The sequence below is a fragment of the Stegostoma tigrinum genome, chromosome 12, assembly GCF_030684315.1.
Source record: "Stegostoma tigrinum isolate sSteTig4 chromosome 12, sSteTig4.hap1, whole genome shotgun sequence".
Classification (NCBI taxonomy): domain Eukaryota; kingdom Metazoa; phylum Chordata; class Chondrichthyes; order Orectolobiformes; family Stegostomatidae; genus Stegostoma; species Stegostoma tigrinum.
The window spans coordinates 61,163,245-61,186,821 of record NC_081365.1 but is presented as its reverse complement, the minus strand read 5'-3'; the positions used below and the strand labels follow the sequence as shown (position 1 = coordinate 61,186,821).

The 23,577-nt window shown below is 39.2% G+C and overlaps 1 protein-coding gene across 2 annotated transcripts; it reads left to right on the top strand.

Moving 5' to 3' along the window:
- Positions 1 to 194: 194 nt before the first annotated feature.
- Positions 195 to 23,577, top strand: klhl15 (kelch-like family member 15). 2 transcript variants are annotated; one of them, XM_048541504.2, is made up of 4 exons: positions 195 to 310; positions 6,626 to 6,741; positions 14,914 to 15,625; positions 21,234 to 23,577. In XM_048541504.2, the coding sequence occupies exons 1-4, from the start codon at positions 305 to 307 to the stop codon at positions 22,341 to 22,343; spliced, it is 1,944 nt and encodes a 647-aa protein (XP_048397461.1). In that variant the 5' UTR covers positions 195 to 304; the 3' UTR covers positions 22,344 to 23,577. The 2 variants fall into 2 exon arrangements, with proteins under 2 accessions (XP_048397461.1, XP_048397462.1); XM_048541505.2 differs by lacking the exon at positions 6,626 to 6,741.

Here is a 23,577-nt window from a genome sequence, read left to right as displayed (position 1 = left end):
CACTCCAAGCCCCGCCCCCAGATCCCGGGGGGAGGGGGGAACGACCCTTACGCGGAAGCTGTTCCCCGAAGTTTTGAAGGGTCTGGCGGAAGTGACGTTGGTGGCCCTGGCCGGTGGAGGAGAAGATGGCGGTGGTCGGTCGGAGTTGACGCCGAGCTTCGGGGGTGGGTTGGGGGGGGGGAGGAGACGTGGAAAACACGGCGCTAACCCCGTTGGCGGCCAAGTGCTGAGGGAGGAAAGAGCGCCGGGGTCCCCCTGCTGAGCTGTTTTCAAAAGGACTGTGAATGCGGAGTGGCTGCTACTGATGTTGGTGAGTGTGAGGCACCGACTGGGAATTGATGCTCTTCAGGGCAGGTCAACGGGCCGCAACTTTAAGCTTCCCAGACTGCCTTCTTCTTTTCGCCTATCCTGTAGGCACCTGTCGCCTGGAGCGTGAGCCCGAGGATGCAACACAATCCTAGCGTTAGAAACTCGACTTTATTCATAGAAAAAAATACTTCAGTTTGCTTCGCGTATCTTCAAGTGAAAGTTACTACGATTGGTCTTCCAAGTCTTTTTACTTATAAAGTTTTTGTACGTAGATCCAAAGTTGTAGTGGCAGGCGAAGGAGGAGATTCCATTGGGCTCTGACATTAATTATGGGACCGCAACTCAAGAAGGGTGGTCGGGGTAAATCAGGAAACTACTGGCCAGTGAGTCTAACATACGTGGTAGGGAAATCATTGGCATCATTTGAGGGGTAGAATTAATCTCCAAATGGAGATGCAAGGATTAATCAAAAATAGTCACTCTCTTTTGAACGTTTTGAGCACATGACGAGATGTGTCGGTGAGGATAATGCAGTTGTTATAATCTGCGTGGATTCACTAAGGCTTTTGACAAGATCTCACTTGACACACTGGTTAAGAAGCAAAGAGCCTATTGGGATCCAGGTCAATTTGGCAAAATGGATCCAAAATTAGCTTAGTGGTAGAAATCAGAGGTTGATGATTGAAGGAAGCATGTGTCCTGTGTTGAATCGTGGGGTTTGGAACTGGGTTTCCTGCTGTTTGTTGTGTGCATTTATGATCTTGATATGAATGTTGAACGTAAGATCAGTAACTTTGCAGATGACATGAAAATTATGTGTCAAATGGGAAGGAGGAAAGCCTTAAACTGCAGGATGATATAGATGAGCTGGTTAGATGGGGTAAACAGCAGCCAAATGAATTTAATCCTGAAAGTGAGGTGATATATTTTGGCAGGACTAACAAAGTAAGGAATAGAACCGTAGGAACTACAAAGATCAGCGAGATCGTGATGTGCATCCCCATAGATCCTTGGCAACTGGACAGGTACATAAAGTGATGAAGAAGGCATTGACAATACTTGCCTTTGTTAGTGAAGGCATTGACTGTAAGAGTAAAGAGGTTACAACAAGAGTATTAATTTGGCCACAGTTGGAAGACTACTTGCAGTTCCAGTCATCACATTATGGGGAGGATGCAATTGCACAACAGGGTGCAGAAGGGCTTCACCAGGATGTTGCCTGGGTTGGAACAGTTCAACAATTAAGGCATACCAGATGAGCTAGGGTTTTATTTCCCTTAGAGCAAAGGGAAATAAGACTCAGGAGGAAATGTGATTGCAGTGCACAAAGTTCTGAGGGGCATAGACAGGGTAGATAGGGAGAAACTTGACCACTTCAAGGGGTCAATAACCAGGGCGCACTGTTTTAAGGTAAGATCAAGTGTTTTTGAGAGTATTTGTAGGAAAAATAATTCAACCAGAGTGTTGGAGATATTTGGAACTCACTGTCTGAGAAGTGATAGAGGTGGAAGCCTTTGAAACATAAAAGAATAATTTTGTTGAACACTCAAAATGCAATAGCATACAAGGCTATGTGCCAAAATGCTGGAAAGTGGGTTCGACTAGATGGATGCTTGTTGACTGGTGGGGACATAGTGGGCCTCTTTCCTTGCTGTAAAAACGCTGATTCTGTGTTGAAGTTATGTTAAAATTGCTAGTATATTAACTGGGATAACAAGACTTTCAAAGAAAAAGTAATGTATTTAATATATTCAAAAATTTTGTTTTTTCTTTAGAAATGCAGCAAAGGTTTAGATTAGATACAGAGTTGTAATTTCTAATTTTTTTGATCAAAGGTGCAACTTGGCATGGTAATAACCATATTTGCAAATTTTGTATATCATAGCTTGTTTTCCCTTTTAGATGACGAGGAACCCATTGTTTAGAAAAGTATTTAGAACTGCAAGTCTTAAGATTGCAATATCCTGTAAATTTTGTTGTGTGTCACACTTGGTGTCTTTAAAGTCCAATTTTCCATGCTTTTTGCCCTGGGCAGCTAGTTCTATTGAACATGCATAAAATGCAAAGCAGCATTTTTATTCTTTTGTGGCATGCAAGGGTTGCAGGCATTTGTTGTCCATTCCTTGAGAGCTTAGTGGTGAGCTGTCATCTTGAATTGCTGAAGCCGATATGGTATACTTAGAATTCGGGTCATGGCAACACCCTGAGTTTTTGACCTAATGACTGTAACAAAACAAGAATATGGTTCTAAGTCAGGATGGTCCCTGACCTGAAATGAAGCTGGCAGATGCTGATGTTTCTAAGTACCTGTTGTCCCTATTCTTGTAAATGGTGGGTGATTGGCAAGGGACTATAGCTAGTAGCTACTGCCACCACAGTGTGCCAAGGATAGAGGAGATGAATGTTTAGGGTGGCAGCAGTGGATTGCCAATCAAGCAGAGAGCTTCTTATGTTGTTGGAGTAGCACTCATTCAGGCATATGCTGTGTATTCTGTCGCATTCTTGATATTACCCAGGCATTGATGTGATATGAACTCTTAGCTTCATATGTGGTCCAATTGCTATTATACTTATGTAATTGGTTAGTTAAGTTTTGGGTCGCTGATAACACCTAGTCCAGGTCTGAATGTTTTCCACATTTTTGTTGCATGCAGGCATAAACTGTTTCAGTATCTCAGGAGTCGTAAATGCATTTGAATGTTACGCAAACAACCAGCATCAGCGGACAATCAACTCACCATGACAGCAACTGGTGGGATGTTTTCCTGATGTGAATTGACTTTAATTTTCTGAAGTCTCCTTGGTCACTTCAGGATACAGCAGGATCTAAATCAGATGGGCCAATTGACCGAGGAGTAGCAGATGGAGTTTAATTTAGATAAATGTGAGGTGCTGAATTTTGGAAAGACAAATCAGGCCAGGACTTATACACTTAATCGTAAGGTCCTGGGAAGTGTTGCTGGACAAAGAGACCACAAAGTGCAGGTTCATAGTTCCTTAAAAGCGAAGCCGCAAGTAGATAGAATAGTGAGGAAGGTGTTTGGTTTGCTTGCCTTTTTTGATCAGGATGTGGAGGTGCCGGTGTTGGATTGGCATGGACAAGGTCAGAAATCGCATGGCACCAAGTTATAGTCCAACGGATTCATTTGAGAACACAAGCTTTTAGGGTCTTACTCCTCCTTCAGGTGTTAGTGAGAGAGGTAGTATCAGACACAGAATTATAAGTAAAAGATCAAAGGATTTTGGTCAGTGCATTGAGTATAGGAGTTGGGAGGTTATATTGTGGCTGTATGGGACATTGGTTAAGCCACTTTCATAATACTGCGTTCAGTTCTGGTCTCCCTGCCATTGAAAGAATGTTGTAACACTTGAAAGAGTTCAGTACAGATTTACAAGAATGTTGCTAGGGTTGGAGGGTATGAGCTCCAGGGGAGAGGCTGATTCGACTGGGAATATTTTCCCTGGAGCGTCAGAAGCTGAGGTATAACCTTGTAGAGTTTTATAAAGTCATGAGGGATGTGGATAGGGTAAATAAACAAGGTCCTTTCCCCAGAATTGGGGAGTCCAAAACTAGAGGGACCTAAGGGGCATCTTTTTCACGCAGAAGGTGGTACATGTGTGGAACGAGCTGCCAGAGGAAGTGGCAGAGGATGGTACAATTACAACATTTAAAAGGTATCTGGATGGGTATATGAGTAAGAGGGGTTTAGAGGGAAATAGGCCAAATGCTAACAAATGGGGCTAGATTAATTTAGGTTATCTCGTTGGCATGGACCAGTTGGACCAAAGGGTCTGTTTCCATGCTGTACATCTCTGTGAATTTATGACATTGTTGTTTAATTGTGGAAGTATGGTGGAGTGTCAGTTTGAGTCTGATCACCTGATGTCATCATGTCATCTGCCATTTTGAGCAGGAAACCGTTTGGTTTAACCTTGTTCCCATTTGAGACAGGTTTTTAAGGCTGCTTGTCTACACTCCTGGCTGAAGACCTTTCCCTCCATGTAGCACACTCGTGGTTCACTGTTTTTTTGGGGTGGAACACATAGCAGGCTTCATCTGCACAGTTAACATCTTCCCGAAAATTAATTCTTTATTTCCTTGCAGACTGTGCCTGCCTCAGTGCAGTCTTTTCATTTCCTTTCCTTTTATTGGAGTGCATCAGAAATATGTAATAAGGGCAATGACTTTTTCCCCAACAGATCAGTGGATAGAGCTGGTGCATCACAAGTTAGTTGTCCCATCATTGTCACCAGTTTTCTTGCATTAATTTCTAAGAAAGACCTGCTGGTGAAAATGTTAAAAGGCAGTAGCTTTACTATTGAGATGTTACAATACTGGCAGCAAGGTTAAACTAAACTGTTGTCACAGTTGATCCTCTACTGCCTTGCTGTGGAGGGTAATCACTATTACTTCACCACTTAAATTCAGCTCCTTTGTACATCTCTTACCAATACTGTAGTCAAATACCTCTGGAGAACCCAAACGGGTATTCTTAGGCATGTCATTGTTGACTCATTGCTGCATGATACATCCTGCCATCACTTTGATTAATGGATTGGACTTGTTGTGATTTTTGTGGACAGGGCATATGTAGATAATTTTCCACACTGTTGAACTGTTCTCAGTGTTATAATTGTACAGGAACAGCTTGGCTAGATGTGCAGTTAGTTCTGGTGCCTTCAGTGTTTCAGCTAGTGTGTTGATTGTGTTACAGCCTTTGCAGTATGCAGTGCCTTCAGCCATTTCTTGATATCACATGGAGTGAATCAAACTGTTTGAAGACTGACATCTGTGATCATCCACTTGGCACTTTTGGCTGATGATGATTGCGCAAGATTTGGCATTTCTTGTGCACAGATGTATTTTGCAATTAACTGGCCAACTCAGGTACAGTTTAAAGAAAATCTAAAGCAGTCGTGAATTTTTTATACAGAGGGTGGTGCATGTGTGGAATAAGATGCCAGAGGAAGTGATGGAGGCTGGTACTATAACAACATTTATAAGGCATCTGGATGGGTATTTGAATAGGAAAGATTTAGAGGGATATGGGCCAAATGCTGGTGAATGGAACTAGATTTATTTAGAACATCTGGTCGGCTTGGACGAGTTGGACCAAAGATTCTGTTTCCATGCTGTACAGCTCTATGACTCTATTGAAACTTTAGTACATATCTACAATAGATACCTAAGACCCTGCATTAATGGACTATACAGTGGTAGTTTTACTAGTTCATTTCTGAGCATGGTTAAATCTCAACCGGCTGCTATTTTTGGCATGACATGAATGCCAGACTGAATAAGGATGACAAATTTCATTTTTTCAAGAACCAGGTAATCCAGCAGTTTCGTCGTCACCATTGCTGACACTCACTTTTTATTCTAAATTTATTAGTAGATTTTAAATTCAACCAGTCACTGTGGTGGGATTTGAACTTGTGTCTTTAAGCAATAACCTGGGCCTTTTGTTTACGAGACCAGTTACATTGTCACTATGCTGCCACCCCCTTACAAACATTCCTGTTACCAGTACAAGCTGTTCATACTAACTAAACTTATTGTGCAGATTTAAGATTTCTCCACCAAACTGTAACAGTGCTAAATGCAGTTTTTGTTCTAACAGGCATCATCACAAAATTCAAATGGGGCAAGTGACTAGAAATGAAATATAAACAGAAAGAGAACCGAATTGACAGAACTTCATAGGTCGCATTGATCAAATGCTGTGGAGTGGCCATGCCTGCATTAAAATGTATCAACTAGTTATAATTTCTAAAATACGTGCAATTTTAACTCTTATCCTGCTAGTGTTTGATAGTTTATTGTGAATTGTATCTTAGCTCTCGCTTAGAAAATGTAAGTTTGTTTGAGCTTTCTGATAGTTTTGTGGATAAATGTTCTTCACACTAAGATCTCGTTCAATTCCTAGTTTGTGTTGGGTTAAAAGTTCTTAACTAGGGAAATTGAATAACCATTTTTGCTGATAAATGCAGTGCTGTACCTAATTATAGGCAAGTGACTCTTAATTTGTTGTTTTTACTATCAGTTAAAGGTAGGATTGAGTTGATGTAGTTCCCTTGGCAGTTAAAGTACTTGTCATAAAGTATCAACTCAAGCTATGAAAAGTAGCTGCTTGGACAAGATATAATATGGCTGTAGGAAACCAACTTAAAGAAAGGCAAAAACAAATTGGTCCACCAGAAAATTGTAAATATGTCCTTTCAGGCTTTCTCTCTGTCATAAAAACATGGCTTAGTCACTTAAATGCCAGTAGGAATGTATCTGCAAACTTATTTTAGATTTCTCTCTTCTGTGCAGACTAGTGTGAAGCCTCCTTTAGGCAGGAGCGCAAGACGGTTGGGTTTGAGGACTTCTTCACAGGTTCCATCAATGTTACTCCACGCTCATCCAGCAGAAGGCCCACTTGCAGCAGGGTGAGACGACTGTCAGATATTGCCTGTTTCAATGAGAACGGTCTGCACTTTCCAACCATGCGATCTCTCTTACAAGCAATCTAGCCCAGAAATGATATTGCCTCCATGCTCCTCACCTCTTGGCTGTGTCATTTGGACACCTCAGTAAACATGGCTTTGAAATATATGCTGTTTTTCAATACTCTTGAGTAACCTATGCTTAAAGGTTTGAGACAATCAAAAGTCAAAAAATTATAAACTACCAAATGCTTTCAATGCGCACCTGAATGGAATAATTAAATTTTACTTTGCTGTGTAGCATGTGGGTAGTATATGTGTTTACGTTTCACCATTCCCTGCCCTAATTTGAGGTGTCTGCTGTACTTGAAGTACAGTGTAGGGGAAGAAAACAAACTGAAGTGTATTTTCCATTCCTGATAAATACCTTCCTAAGGCAATCAGGTGAAGATCGGGTCTTATTGCACAGGAAGATTGACTATAGATCTATTTGTTGCTTGTTAATCTGCTATCAAAATAGCAAATAGGTATATAAATATTGTTATATTTTAAGAAAAGGAATATTTAGGGTGGAAGGATGTGATTTTTGCGTGTTATTCTCACAAACTTGTTTATGTTGACCCCACAAGGAAGGATAGATAGAGCAAGCAAGAGCTTCCTGGATGATAAGAGAGAAAGTAAGTTGAAGCAGAAAAAGTCCGTGACAGATACAACAAGTGACAAGAACCAGGCTCAATATAAAAAGTTTACCGGGGAAGTGAAAAATAAATGAGAAATCAAGAGCAAGTGAGGAAAGACTGGCAGGTAACTTAAGTAATTCAAAAGCTGAGGGCGTGGTACTAAATTAGTACTTTGCCTCTGTCTTTCTTGTGCTTTGGGACTTCTCTTTCCTAAAGATGCTAAGTAGGTTTAAGTTGTTGTAATACAGGGATTATAGGTGTGCAAGATTACGTGTTGATTACTTGTGAAAAAATGAAAATGCAGCCAAACTGAATTCCAATTTTGACAGTAAAATTTACTTTCTGCTATCAATGTGTAAACTAATTACTTGCATCCTAGATAACAAAAGCAAGAAAAATAAGATGCATTTCCAAGAAAATGAATGAATTGGAGTTGAGGTCAACTTACTCTACTAACTTAAAAGCTGTACTTGATGTTTGCGATGGCCTAGCTAGGATTACAACTGGTTAATAATTTAAACCTGCAATAGATTTGCAATTGTTTTGTTTCCGATGGGGCAGTGTTTGCTACTTGTTATGGTTGGGGATCACAATGTGACTCTTCCTTCTTAAGTTGCAAATTTTGTTTATTGCTTCTCATCTCCTTCTCACATCAGTTCCAAATTAAATTGACACTTATGAAATACTGACAAGTAGTGCTTTTCTGCATTGTAACAATTTTCTGATTTACAGAACTGAGGCGGCTGAAATAAGAATACCTATTTTTTTCCCAATTATGAATAATTACCGCATCTGCCTTACACAGTAAATTAAATCATAATTTGCACATTCCATTGCAACATAAAATGGGAGAAAACTTGAGAGTGATAATTGCCCAAAAGCATGCGTTGTCTTTGAACCTGATTACAGTTTTATGAAAGAAATCACTGAATTGGCTGGGTGAGGAAGTTATGCAGTTGCTGATTTTGAATGAAACCCCTGATAAATGCTCATTAACTGAGTCAGTTGAAAGCTTGAAAAATATTTGTCATGCCATTAACACAGGATACACTGTCAGTTTCCACATGTACAATGACATAACCAACTTTACCACGTCATTGCCTCTTTTGACCCCTTCGCTGTAATTTAAAGACTATTTATCTGATATCCAGTATTTGAATAACAGAAATTCTTTTCATCTAAATATTGGGAAGACAAAAGCTATTTTCTTTGATCCCTGCTGCAAAACCTGTTCCCCAGCCACCAAGTCCATCCCTCTGACTGTCTGACATTGAACCATGCAAACTGACCTTCCACCTACCTACCTGTACCATCAGTAAATGCCATCTATTTCCACCTCTCTAACATTGCCCGATTCCACCCTGTCTCCGTTCATCTGCTTCCAAACTTTTCACTCAAGACTCCACTATAATAACACATTTCTATAAACCCAAGATCATCAACAACTCTGTTGTTTTTGGCCTAACTTGTATCAAGCCCACTTCCTTATGATATCAGGGTGGTAGTGAGAGATGGTATAGGTTCTACTGAACAAAATGTTGAATCCATTAGGGTGGAAATTAAGAATATCAGGGAGAAGATGTCACTGATGGGTGTGGTCTATAGGCCACCAAATAATGACATCGTGGTTGGACAGGCAATAAACATGGAAATAGCTAATGCATGTAAAAATGGTACAGCAATTATCATGGGGGATCTTAATCTACTTATCAATTGATCAAACCAGGTCAGTCATGGCAGCCTTGAGGTGGGGTTCATAGAATGCATCCGTGATAATTTCCTTGAACAATATGTAATGGAACCTATGAGGGAGCAACCTATCCTAAATCCAGTCCTGTGTAACGAGACAGGAATAATTAATGATCTTAAAGTTAGGGATCCTCTCAGAAGGAGAGATCACAGTATGGTCATATTTAAAATACAGATGGAGTGTGAAAAGTTAAATCCAGTACCTATGGCCTGTGCTTAAACAAAGGAGACTATGAAGGAGTGACAGAGGAGTTTGCCAAGGTAGAATGGGAGCAATAACTTTATGGTGGGTCAATTGGGGAACAGTGGAGGACTTTCAAAATGATTTTTCGCAGTGCTCAGCGGAAGTATATTCCAGTGGTAAGGAAGAACTGTAAGAAAAGAGAGAGCCAGCCATGGAGGTCTAAGGAAATAAAGGAAATTATCAGATTGGAAAAAAAACACATACAAAAGAAGCATAGACTAGTGGGAAACTAGTAGCCTGGGAAATCTTTAAAGGCCAACAGAAAGCCACAAAAAAGGTATAAAGAAAAGTAAGATAGATATGAGAGTTAACTAGCTCTGAATATAAAAACAGGCAGTAAAAGTTTCTATAAATATGTTAATCATATAAGAGTGGCGAAGGTAGACATTGGCCTTCTCATCCTCCAAAGGAACAATTTAATAACTAGGAATGAGGAAATAGCCGAGACACTAAACAGTTATTGTGTTGGTCTTCACTGTGGAAGATACAAATAACATGCTGTAAACGGATGGTAAGAAGGTTATAGCAGGTGAGGACCTAGAAACTATCATCATCACTAAGGATGCAGTACGGGGCAAGCTAATGGGGCTAAATATAGACAGAAGTCTCCTGGCCCTGATGAAACGCATCCCAGGGTACTAAAAGAGGTGATGGGAGAAATAGCAAATGCGCTAATAATTATTTACCAAAACTCGCTGGTCTCTGGGGTGGTTCCCGCAGATTGGAAAACAGCCAATGTGACGCCACTGTTTAAAAAAGGATGTAGACGAAAAACAGGTAACTATAGACCAGTTAGCTTAACTTCGGTAGTAGGGAAAATGCTTGAATCGATCATTTAAGGAAGAAATAGCAAGACATCTGGATATAAATTGTCCCATTGGGAACACCCAGTATGGGTTCATGAAGGGTAGGCCATGTTTAACTAATTTGGTGGAATTCTTTGAGGACATTACTTGTATGGTGGACAATGGGGAGCCTGTGGATGTGGTGTATCTGGATTCCCAGAAGGCATTTGACAAGGTACCACACCAAAGGCTGGCACATAAGATAAAGTTGCACAATATTACAGGAAATGTATTGGCATAGATAGAGGATTGGTTGACTAGTAGAAAGCAAAGAGTTGGGGTAAATGGGTGTTTTTCTGGTTGGCAGTCAGTGGCTAGTATTGTGTCTCAGGGATCAGCGTGGGACCATAATTGTTTACAATTTACGTAGATAATTTGGAGATGGTGTATATCAAAATTTACGGTTGACACTAAGATGAGTGGCAGAGCAAAGTGTACAGAAGACACTGCAAGTCTGCAGATGGATATAGATAGTCTATGTGAGTGGGCAAAGGTCTGGCAGATGGAGTACGATGTTGATAAGTGTGAGATCATCCATTTTGGTAGGAATAACAGGAAAATGGACTATGTTTTAAATGGTAAAAAATTGCATCATGCTGCACGGAGAGACTTGGGGGTCCGAATGCATGGGTTGCTAAAAGTAGGATTGCAGGTGCAGCAGGTAGTTAAAAATGCAAATGGAGTTTTGTCTGCCGTTGCTACAGGGATGGAGTTTATAAACAAGGAGGCTATGCTGCAGCTGTATAGGGTCCTGGTGAGGCCACACCTGGAATACTGTGTACAGTTTTGGTCTCCTTACTTGAGAAGAGATATGCTACGCTGGAGGGGGTGCAGAGGCGATTCACTCGGTTGATTCCAGAGTTGAGAGGGTTGGATTATAAGGAGACACTGAGTAGACTGGGATTATACTCATTGGAATTCAGAAGAATGAGGGGAGATCTTATAGAAACATATAAGATTATGAAGAGAATAGATAAGGTGGAGGCAGGGAGGCTGTTTCTGCTAGCAGGTGAAACTAGGACTAGAGGGCATCGCCTCAAAATAAAAGGAAGCAGATGTAGTACAGAGGTCAGGAGGATCTTCTTCACCGAAAGGGTTGTGAATCTGTGGAATTCCCTGCCCGGAGAAGCGGTTGAAGCTACCTTGTTGAATGTTTTTAAGGCAAGGCTAGATACATTTTTGAACAGTAAAGGAATTAATGGTTATGATGAGTGGGTGGGTAAGTGGAGCTGAATTTCAAAAAGATCAGCCATGATATTATTAAATGGTGGGGCAGGCTCGAGGGGCCGGATGGCCTACTCCTGCTCCTGGTTCTGATGTTATACATTGTGCCCTGTGCTCTCTGACCTACATTATTTTTCACTTTCGACAACATGTCTATTCTAAAATTATTATTTTTCTTTCCATAACCCTGCAAGGTATCATCCGTCTTTAAATATAATCTTCTTCAGCAATGCAATAATTGGAGATGTGTGTGCTGTTGGAGCGCTGACCTCTTGAACTTTGCAGTTTCCGTTGCTGCTGTGTTGGTGGCCATGCAATCGGCTTCCAAGGCTCAGAGCTACTAAATTTTTCTGTCCCAGCCCTCCCACTGTTTAGCCGAGCATGTAATCGGTGATCATAGATCTATACCCGAACAGATTCATTGTCTTCAGAAGAGTACAAAAAATTTCAGAAAAGTGAAATATCTATTAAATTTAAAGTACTAACATAATTTTTGAACTTAACAATCCTTTCAAACTCTGTATTCCAACTATCAATCTTCCAGATTGAGAGCGCTAGCAAGAAAACCAGTATTAAAATATAGCAGCCAGGAACAGTCCTGGCATTTGTAAAAAGATCAATGGGAGCTTCATTCTGAATATGGCAGCATTTTGTAACAAAGACGAACACGTGTTGGGTGAGAATAGTAGCGGACAACAGCAGAAAATGTGTTTTTATTGTCAGAAACACCTTGCTCCTTCTTGCCTCCCCAGAATAGCTGTTTCAAAGTACCTGCATGCTGACATTGGTTGCTATGAATTGCCTTCGCTTTATGGGTTTCTCAGGTCCTAAATTACCAGGCTGGCAACTGTAAAATTCAAATAGCTACTGTCTTCACCTATGCAATAATTTGGCGCAGTCAATCATCCACTCGTAGAACATGTTTGATTTTTGTAATTCTCATGTCTTTGAATTAATTGGATTAAAATAAAGTCAGCTGTGTAACTAAAGCATGAAAACATTCTCAATATTAGTACCTAGGTGTTGAAGATGGAAACCTATCCCAAGGAGTGCACAAAGCCCATTCCTGCGAGGAAAAACAGCAATTACTGCTTCATTAAATAGCACCAAATAAGAAAGCCCTGTTTGAATTTAGCACTGATAAATATATGGTTAAATATTAATTTAATGTTGAGTGGGTTAGAATATCAGGATTATTAGAGTAGAGTAGATTCCCTACAGTGTGGAAACAGGCCCTTCGGCCCAACAAATCCACACCGCTCTTTGAAGCATCCCACCCAGACCTATCCCCATGTAACCCACATACCCCTGAACACTACGGGCAATTTAGCATGGCCAATCCACGTAACCTGCACATCTTTGGACTGTGGGAGGAAACCGGAGCACTTGGAGGAAACCCACGCAGACACGGGGAGAATGTGCACACTCCACACAGACAGTCGCCCGAGGCTGGAATTGAACCTGGGTCCCTGGTGCTGTGAGGCTTCAGTGCTAACCATTGAGCCACCCTGCCGTGCCGCCCCAACCACAGCTCTGTCTGCATTAGTTCATTTGTAGTATATGTTGTAATAGGCGTCTCTACTTTTAAAATGAGATGTGAATTTATTATATTGTACTTTCTCTTCTGTAAGTGGGTTACAATGCAAAAAGCAATAATTTGCTAACTGTGTTAATCTTTGTGCCCTGTTGAACTGGGTAAAACCAAGGCTAAATTTCAGAATTCAGTGGCTGTTTATGTATAATTATTTCGTGAAGAATTTAACCTGGAAGCAAATACTGGATACTGATAGCAAATACTGAAAATAGTAGGGAGTACTGTATCAACAGTGAGCAGTAATAAAATAACTGATAGTGACGGTGAGCACCATAAACACTAAAAAGGTAAATTTTGCTAAGTTTCTTAGCTCTGGTCTCCCCATGTCACCATATCACCCTCTCAGGATCTTTATCTTTCGATAAAGTTACCTCTCATTCTTGCAAACCCCAGTGGATATAGGCTGAATCTGTTCAGTCTTCCTTTGCAAGTTAAACTCTATATCCCAGAAATGAGTCAGGTGAAACTTTTCTGAACTTCCTGTAACTTCATTCTATCTTTTTTTCATCTAGAGAGACCAAAACTCTGCACAGTACTCCAGATACAAGCGTACAGCTAAAGTAAAAGTTGCCTTTCATTCACCTAGCAATAATTGCCAACATTTATTTCTTTTCCTTCTCACCAGCTATACTTTATATAGTTTCCATACCAGCTCATTCACCTTCCTTGCTACCACCAAGCTCTGAAATCTTTCTCCACTAAAATAATATGCTGCTAATTTATTCCTGCTGAAATGGACAAGTTCATAATTTCACAGATTATACTGCATTTATCAGATTTTTGTCTACTCACTTAACTACTGTGTATCCTTTTGCATGCTGTGTACTTCCTCTTGACACTTGGTCTTCCTACCTACCTTAGTGCCCTTGGCAAATTTAGCTTTCATACATTCAGTCCCTCGACCTAGTCTTTGATACAGATGGTAAATGGAGGTCCTAGCAGTTACCCCTATGGCATGCTACTGGCCACATCTTGCCAACCTGAAGAATATCCATCTATTTCTACTGTGTGGTTTCTGAAAGATAATGCAGGATATGTTCTTATCTTCTGCAGTAACCTTTGATGTTGCGCTTTATAATTTTTTTTAAATGAATGCCATGTCCACAGATTCCTATTTATCTACCTTGCTTGTTATTTCCTCAAAGGAGTGCCATAAATCAAACAAATTAATTAATTAAAACTCAAGTTTCCCTTTCACAAAACCATGCAAATGCTGCCTGATCACGTATGATTTATATATTCTGTTCTGATCCCCTTAATTTTTAGAATTTTCTACATTTTCTGTATTTTACTATGATAGAAGTTAGGCTTATTGACCTATCATTTCCTGCTTTGTCTGTCTCCTTAATAAAGGTGTTAAGATTAGCTATTTTCCAATACACTGGGATCTGTCCAGAATTCACTAGGTTTGGAAGATTTTGTGCAAAGTTTTGGTTTGAAAAGTATCTTGAAGGCTGGTGAAATACACTTGACCCTTGTGGTTTGATTGAATTGAGCAAATACAATGATTATAAGTGACCATGAAATATATGAATTATGTTGCCATAATTAATTTATTTTCTTTGATAATGTTATCTTAGAAAACTGCAGTAATATTTGTGTACTAAGACATTTTATCTTAATATTAAACTGGGATAGATTGTAATTTCTAAAATGTAGCTGCATTGTGCTGCCGAGGTTGTAGTGACATGAGAACCAATATTTATGTTGTTTGGAGAGGGGCATGATTGATTGTTAATGAGCCACTTGTAGCCAGTATTCCTATAGAATTTCGTTCATGATAAATATGTTTAATTTTATCTTGTTCCACATTAAAATTAACTCTCTTGACTGTTTCAGGGTATTAATGGCAGGAAACGTGGATGTGTACAACTCTTCTGTTCATGACTCCTGTGTTTCTTCAGGGTTTAAAACCCTCTATGAAGAAGGATTGTTATTCGATGTCACGCTAGTAATTGAGGATCACCAATTCCAGGCTCACAAGGCACTATTGGCTACACAGAGTGACTACTTTCGAATAATGTTCACAGCTGACATGAGAGAGCGAGACCAGAACAAGATTCATCTTAAGGGACTGACTCCAACGGGTTTTAGTCATGTGCTTCAATTTATGTACTATGGCTCCATTGAACTGAACATGAGCACTGTCCATGAGATCCTGCAGGCAGCCATGTATGTCCAGTTGACTGAAGTGGTGAAATTCTGCTGTTCTTTCCTATTGTCAAAAATCTGCTTGGATAACTGTGCAGAAATCATGCGACTCTTGGATGATTTCAGTGTTAATATAGATGGTATCCAAGAACAGCTGGACAAGTTTCTCCTTGAGAATTTCGTGCCACTCATGTCCCGGGCTGACTTTCTATCCTACTTGAGTGTTGAAAAGCTTTTGTCATGTTTGGAAAATGACCAATTAAGCCGATTTCCAGAAATTGAGCTTTTTGAGGCTGCGCAGGCCTGGCTGCGACATGACAGAAGCCGTTGGAGGCACACAGATGCCATTGTTCAGAATGTCAGGTTTTGTCTGATGAATACTACAAACGTTTTGGAAAAGGTTAGTATGTTTGAAAGCAGTAACCAAGAATCGATATAGTTAGACCATTGTGTGCTGTGGGGAAAGTATCATTTGAGGGTACAATTACTTTTGCTGTAGCTTGCCATCTGCTATCTTTAGCAACTACTCTTGGTTTCTTTGCTTTTTCTTTCAGTTTCTAACTGTTGCCTAATCAGTGGCAGCACAAAGCAGAATATTTGTGTCAGGGTAATTTACAACATTACGGAAAGATAAGGTTGCAATTATATTTTTGTGCGACATTTGGTACTTTGATGTGAAAGTTTTCGGAGAAATGCAAAAATGATAGATAAAGTTGCTTTGGTCTGGCATGCCATAGAATTGATTCTTCGTTATTATATTTGGGGAGCAAGATAACCTGTTTAAATATTGCTCTAATGCATAATAAGCCTCTACACTTAAACCTCTTAAGTTCTACTAAATGTTTATTTTCAAGCTTCCATCTTTGATACAGTTTCAATTGGGAATGGCAGCACATTTGTCTTGGATTCTTGAGCAGCAGCAAATCTTTTGATAGCCTGTGCATTCTACTTCATCTGGAACTGAGTGAACCAGAGTGATACCGGATCCACCTGTACTAGGAATTAGTGTGTAATATAGAATATAGTGTGTAATATAAAATAGAATGGGACAGAAAGACCCATTGTGATCAGTTACAAGCCAAAGGCTCAGTTCAAATGTTGACGTTCACAAAATATCCTGTAACTGGCCTATCCATCGAGCTTTGGTTAGTTATCCCAACTTGGTGACTAGCATTATATACAGTTTTAGTGAAGTCAGCTTAAATTATTTGTCTAACTTTTCTTCCAGCAATCACTTACTGGCTTTGCTTTATTTTTCTGCAGTTTGCTGGTTTTCCTGTCTTCCTTTTTCCCGTGTACCTGTAGCAAGGGGTCCAAAGTGTGCTTATATCCAAAATCTAGTTCAAACCCAGACCCAGTAGATAACTAGTTGATTGCAATTAGAAGAAGTTTTGTCCCTACATGTTGCAGTAGAGGATTGTGGAGTTATTTTGTTTGGATCTGAAAGCACCCAGCAACTGTGCAGAAGTTGTTATATGCCATAATCACCATCAATTCAAAAGAAACAAATTAAGATAGATAGGGTTCATTCCTTTGAAGGTGAACTATTTACCCTTCTGTACTTGCATGTAATTAAATGTGCACATTTAATTTAGTACAGTTCCATTTTTAGTGAGAAATGTCCTGTTCTGTCTCTTCTGTGTTTGTGTAGAATGATTGCAATGCAGTTGGTTATAATTTCTGTAAATGTGATAAATCTTGTAGCCAGAAAATACAGTGGAATGCACTTAAGATGAATAATACTTCTTTCTCAGGCAATGCAGCTCTTGCAACCAAGTGGACAGGTATAAGAGTTGTGACTGAGTTGCCTGTAATGAGACCAGAGGAATGCTCAGCTTTTTCTTCCTTTTCTTTCAATTATCAGCAGCACGGTTGTAATCCGGGATGTAGACAAGTGGAAACTTGAGGCTTCATTCTTCTTCTGTTTACCCACACATCATCTTCAGTATTTTGTGCTCTGTACCACATACAGCTGATGATCAGTTTTGTGAAGATCCAATTTCAAGGCTTTTCATAAGCCACAAACACGTCCACTTTTTTTTTCTCTAGTAACTTCTACCTTCTATTCTACCAGCCAGATCAGCCATGGTGACTTTCAGAAACTAACGAAACAACTTGTTAATCCAGAGATTTACTCAGCACTTTATTCTTTATATGTTCAGTTGTGCTGTTTAATAAGGAGCTGCAGTTGTTTTACCCCATCAACCCAGCTGCTGATGCATTCTGCTTCACTCTAGCCAAGACCATTGGTGAACAATTGGATCAACTCCTAGGTTTTCTCCGCCTGGAGCAAATTGTGCTTAAGTTGATTCCACTGTATTTATCAGGAGAAGGTATTGTTTCAGATACTGTTTTTCCAAGTTGTAATTGGTGAGGTGGGAATGAGGGAAGCAGAGTTAATATACTAGTGTTAGTCTCTGTAACTGCTATTCATCTTGTATGTGAAAATGTATGCGTTTGTGATGATTTAATTACAGAAACTTTCTTGAGCAAAATAGATGTGTTTATTGTTTTTGTTTGGTGTTTTATTTGTTTGGCGGTGGGAGGGAAGGGAAGGGACAGGACACACACTTTTACTCTAATACAGCTCACCTTTTGCAGTAACACACCAGTCGTGTGGCGTGGACTGATACTCCCAGCACACATCAAAGTGTGGAGAGCATTTGTACTGGCGATACCAGACTAGCCTGTAAGTCTTTGTGTGTTTATTTGTACATAACAAGTGTAACTAAGACCCAGGTTTTTAGAATGATTGGAGCGCAATGTGCTGATTTGCACAGACAGTATAAGATGAGCCATAACACAGGAAGAAATACATGATGCCATAATTTAAAAATCTTAAATTAAGTTGGAATTTTCCTAAAATAATTATGGGGGATCTTTTTGCTGTTTTAAATTTTTTATCACCTTCCTACCTCCTAAATTAACCATTTGGATCAACCAGAGCAAAACACGAAGTAGTATCTCCACATGAGACTGACCAGTTAATTTGAAGCAACATCACAGCAAATTATATTTGAACTTGTTATAAATCTTGTCAGTTTTACTTTGACAAGACAGATATTACTAGATGGTATATGTTAACTTTGGTTGTGCAAAAATGCTTATAAATTTTTTGTTTTCTGTACAGAAAATGATATAATTTTGTGTACTAAAGTTAACTAGGATGAAACAACTGAAGCTTGAAGCTAGCCATATTAATCCAGAGTTTTCACACTTTATCAATCCCATTTTCTATATTAATTGTACTATCATATGTTCACAGGTAAATAAATAATGTACAACAAAAATGAGCAATACTGACTTCATGGCATTATTCAACAGAATCCTATCTATTCATGCTAATATGGAACTATCCTTTGGTGCTGTATCATTCCAGATTTAGATGGCTGCTTTATCTCCTTACCAACTTCTTCCATTTTGAATGCTTATATTGTAATGCAATTTGTATAACCTGATCAAGTTTAAGCCTGATGGAAACCATAAGTAGCAACTTATGATTTAGGGCGTTCTGTCCTATTACTGTTGCTCCTCCAAAAAAATTATTTCCATTGATCCATGAGTTGTCTTTTTAAAGCTTTGTTTTCACCACGTGCACATTTTGGATTTACTGCAATTTTTGAACAGTAAAGTGCACATCTAAAGCTAGACATAAGAAGTGCTCAGAACTGAGAAAAACTATCTTTAATGGATGAATGCAAATGTATTTATGAGCGCAAGTTTTTTACACAGCTCTTTTTGGTGACTTTTATATTCCATATCTGCAACTATTTGTGAATTTAATGATTTTATTTATTTTCTTGAAAGCAGTCAGCCTCATCTTTTGAGATGTTAATATGCTGCAAATATGTGGCCCATCTCTCAGGGAGTTGCTATGCAGGTGTTGTGCTGCAATACTCTTCATTGGACTGTTCATTGAAAGTTCTAAGATACCTGCTTTTTCTTTTAACTTGTTAAGAGGAAGAGAGCCAGCTGTATTAACATTTTTTATTCAAATGGAGAAAATCAGGGGAATAAAATGTAGGGTGCTGCTAAATGACTATCATTTTAAAAAGAGAACTTAGTTTGTGAATATACCACATGACATGGGAGTAATATCAGTAGACCAGGAGTGTCTCCACTTTCCTATCTGATCGGTGATTTTCCCAGTCATGAAAAAGGAAAAATCAACTAGACTTTAAGCTTTTACTCAATATTAACTTCCCTTTGCTGAAGTAAGGTGAGGACAAATATTATCTTCAGTATGCTATTACTACTTACAAATAATTTGCCAGTGTTTGCAATTTCAGCTTATTGTGAAGTCTATCCACTTGGGTGAGGTGTAGGATGCCTGTCCTTCCATATAAACCATTCCCCGATGCAAAAACCTGCTGTTATATAAAAAAAGGGAGATATGCAAACATGAAGCAATACCTTTTCTGCTCAGAATGAATCTTATGTCTGATTATACACTTATCACATTCCTTACGTGTTTTAAATATTATCTTCCACAGTGTGTTGTGTGTGTTACTTTGCCAAATTCCACTCTTCATTTATTCAGGAATTGGATAATGACTGCAGAAAGTTTTCTGTAATTGTAATTATTTCTCTTGGAAGAAATGCACTGTCATTAATTGAATTTTAACAGTATTTTTTCCTTTTTTTACCTTAATGATTATAAATATCATAAATGGAGTCACGGGCTGTTTTATTATTAATGAAAGTGAAGGGTGGATGTGTTGACTGCTATATGTGACTGAAGTGTGTTTTGTGTGCAAGAACAAAAGGAAAAACTTGCTAATCATGTTTATGTTAAGTATGAAAAGTTAGTCTAGGCCTTTTTTTTTGATGCGGTACTACAACCTTCCTCTTTGCCGCCTCCCCCCTCCAGATTATTGCAGTCTTTTAGAAGATGCTTTATATAAAATCTCCCATTGAGAAACAATGTAAGCCTACAGTCTGTGAGTTATAAAATGCTGGATCTCATGTCAGTTTAAATTACCTAAAGGATGTTGTCATCCACTCTTGGTTGAATCCATGTGGTAGAAATGATTGCTATACATTCAGTTAATGAGTATGTCTTCAAATTAATTATGTACCGTATGCTCATATATAATGAGACCACTTAAATGTATTTCCTTTCCTTTCAGTATTAAATTTGTAGGGTAATTAGGAGGTGTTCAGACATTTGATTTAGTTTTTAATGAATTTTGCATTCTGGCTTTCCTCTACCATAGTGACTTGACAGCTAAACCATTAGGAGCAAAGCATGGCTGGAAAGTTTAAAAAAATGTGAAATATTATTTTTGCTTATGTTTAGTTTGTCGAAAAGATTTTGATCCAGCTGTACATAATTTTCCCATTTTAAATAGTTCAATATGAATTCAGTACTAAACTTCAGTCATTAATTTGTAAAGTATTTAAAAAGAGCAACAAAAAGTTCCTGCTTTCTATAACAGAATGTCATTCCTCTAAACAGTCTGCAGTAAAGTATATTACAGAGGTAGTTGGAACTGCCGATGCTGGAGAATCTGAGATAACACGGTGTGAAGCTGGATGAACACAGCAGGCCGAGCAGGAAAGTTGATGTTTCGGGTCGAGACCCTTCTCTCGACCCAAAACGTCAACTTTCTTACTCCTCTGATGCTGCTTGGCCTGCTGTATTCATCCAGCTTCACACCGTGTTATCTTATATGCAGTAAAGTATGTGTAGTGTAATTAAGTGACAACTTTCCTGTTGTGCTTGTAGTTTACACTTCATCGTGACTGCTAACTAGTGTGAACACGCAATTTGAATTTTAATGCTAATGTGCCTGTTGTGGTCTATTTCTAAAATTGCAAAACAATGAAGTCTTGGTGCTTTTGTATTAATTGCTGCAATTGATCATTTTATTGGACAAAGGACTTCATATAGTAAGTACTAACTATATTTGGGTTGATAACCAGAACTGAACTGAAGACTGGAGCAGTGATATTCTTATTGTTTAATTGCCACCATTTTATTATATATTCTCGTTTTTTTTTCTCAGGTGAAACCATCTGAATTCTATCGCTATTCACGACAGCTGCGTTTTGAGGTTGAGCAGGCTTTAAGTTATTTTCAGAATATTAATCAACAGCCTCTTCTGGAGATGAGATCCAACCGCATTCGCTCTGGCAAGGCACAGACTGCAGTTTTCCGAGGAATGATTGGACACAGCATGGTGAATAGCAAGATTCTTCTGCTGCACAGGCCAAGAGTTTGGTGGGAGTTGGAAGGTCCACAAGTACCATTGCGACCTGATTGCCTTGCAGTAGTAAACAACTTTGTGTTTCTGTTAGGAGGGGAAGAGTTGGGCCCTGATGGTGAATTTCATGCCTCTTCGAAAGTTTTCAGGTATGATCCTCGACAAAATTCATGGTTGAGAATGTCTGATATGTCTGTTCCCCGATCTGAGTTTGCTGTTGGTATCATTGGAAAATATATCTATGCTGTGGCAGGGAGAACGAGAGATGAAACATTTTACTCTACAGAACGTTATGACATTACACAAAACAAATGGGAATTTATTGATCCATATCCGGTTAATAAATATGGACATGAAGGAACAGTTCTCAACAATAAGCTGTACATAACTGGAGGTATAATGTCCTCTTCAACCTCCAAACAGGTATGTGTATTTGATCCCAGCAAAGAAGGGACTGTAGAACAGCGGACAAGGAGAACGCAAGTTGTTACAACATGTTGGGAGAACAAAGCCAAAATGAATTATGCACGCTGCTTTCATAAAATGATTGCGCACAATGGGAAACTCTATGTATTTGGTGGTGTGTGTGTAATTTTAAGGGCATCTTTTGAGTCTCAAGGCTGTCCGTCTACAGAAGTTTATAATCCTGATACTGATCAATGGACTATCCTAGCATCAATGCCCATTGGTAGAAGTGGACACGGGGTGGCAGTTGTTGAAAAGCAGATAATAGTCCTTGGTGGCCTTTGTTACAATGGTCAGTACAGTGACTCCATACTCACCTTTGATCCAGAAGAAAATAAATGGAAAGAAGATGAATATCCAAGGATGCCTTGTAAGCTGGACGGCCTACAAGTCTGCAGCCTTTACTTTCCTGACTTCATATTGGAGCATGTTCGGAGATGTACATAAGCCAAGGCATTACACTAATCAACTGGATGGGAGTGTAGATCTTTAATGGATTTGGGTGAGAGGGAGTTGTGCAGTATTGAAAAGTATTCCCATTGAAATACTGATGCCCAAAGAAGAAGCTGTGTATGTCTTTCCTGTGCATTTCAGAGGTTTGTTTTTGTATAATTTGAATTAGTTGCAGTCTTTGCTAAAATCTGTAAAAAAATTTACATTTTGTTTCTACCATTTTAATTTAGAAACCTGAGTTGTTAATGGTGAAGTTTATATTTGTAACTGTATTTGACAATTTGACCCTTAATACCCTTACAACCTGAGCCTGGCATTCTCTATACTTGGTACAATTTCTGTAGAGCTTACCTGAATTTCTGTCAATATTTATAATTTTTTTACTATTTTCCTTTTAGGTTTCTCTCTTCTTTGTAATTTTATCAACAACTTTAGCATGCCACATAAATCTTACTTCACCTGAACTTCTAATCAAATTTTCCTGATTTCTCTTTCATGGTCCAATCATTTGTGCTCAGAATTATGCATCCATTGAGGAACAAATTCTTTTGGTCGGTTACATGATGAAAATATCCCAGAGTGTAGTTAAAGTTTTATGCAAGAGGCAGCAGACATCACACAAGACAGAAAAACTATTTCTTATAGGATCAGTGGGAGTCAAGGATGGTGATGGAGTAAAGGAAACAGTCTGGAAGCGAGAACAATTCTTTAGTGAATTATAGAACATAGAGTACATATACAACATTACAGCACAGTACAGGCCCTTGGGCCCTCGATGTTGTGCCGACCTGTCATACCGATCTCAAGCCCATCTAACCTACACTATTCCATGTACGTCCATATGCTTATCCAATGACGACTTAAATGTTGGCGAATCTACTACCGTTGCAGGCAAAGCGTTCCATTCCCTTACTACTCTCTGAGTAAAGAAACTACCTCTGACATCTGTCCTATATCTTTCACCCCTCAATTTAAAGCTATGCCCCCTCGTGCTCGCTGTCACCATCCTAGGAAAAAGGCTCTCCCTATCCACCCTATCTAACCCTCTGATTATTTTATGTGTCTCAATTAAGTCACCTCTCAACCTTCTTCTCTCTAATGAAAACAGCCTCAAGTCCTTCAGCCTTTCCTCGTAAGACCTTCCCTCCATACCAGGCAACATCCTAGTAAATCTCCTCTGCACCCTTTCCAAAGCTTCCACATCCTTCTTATAATGCGGTGACCAGAA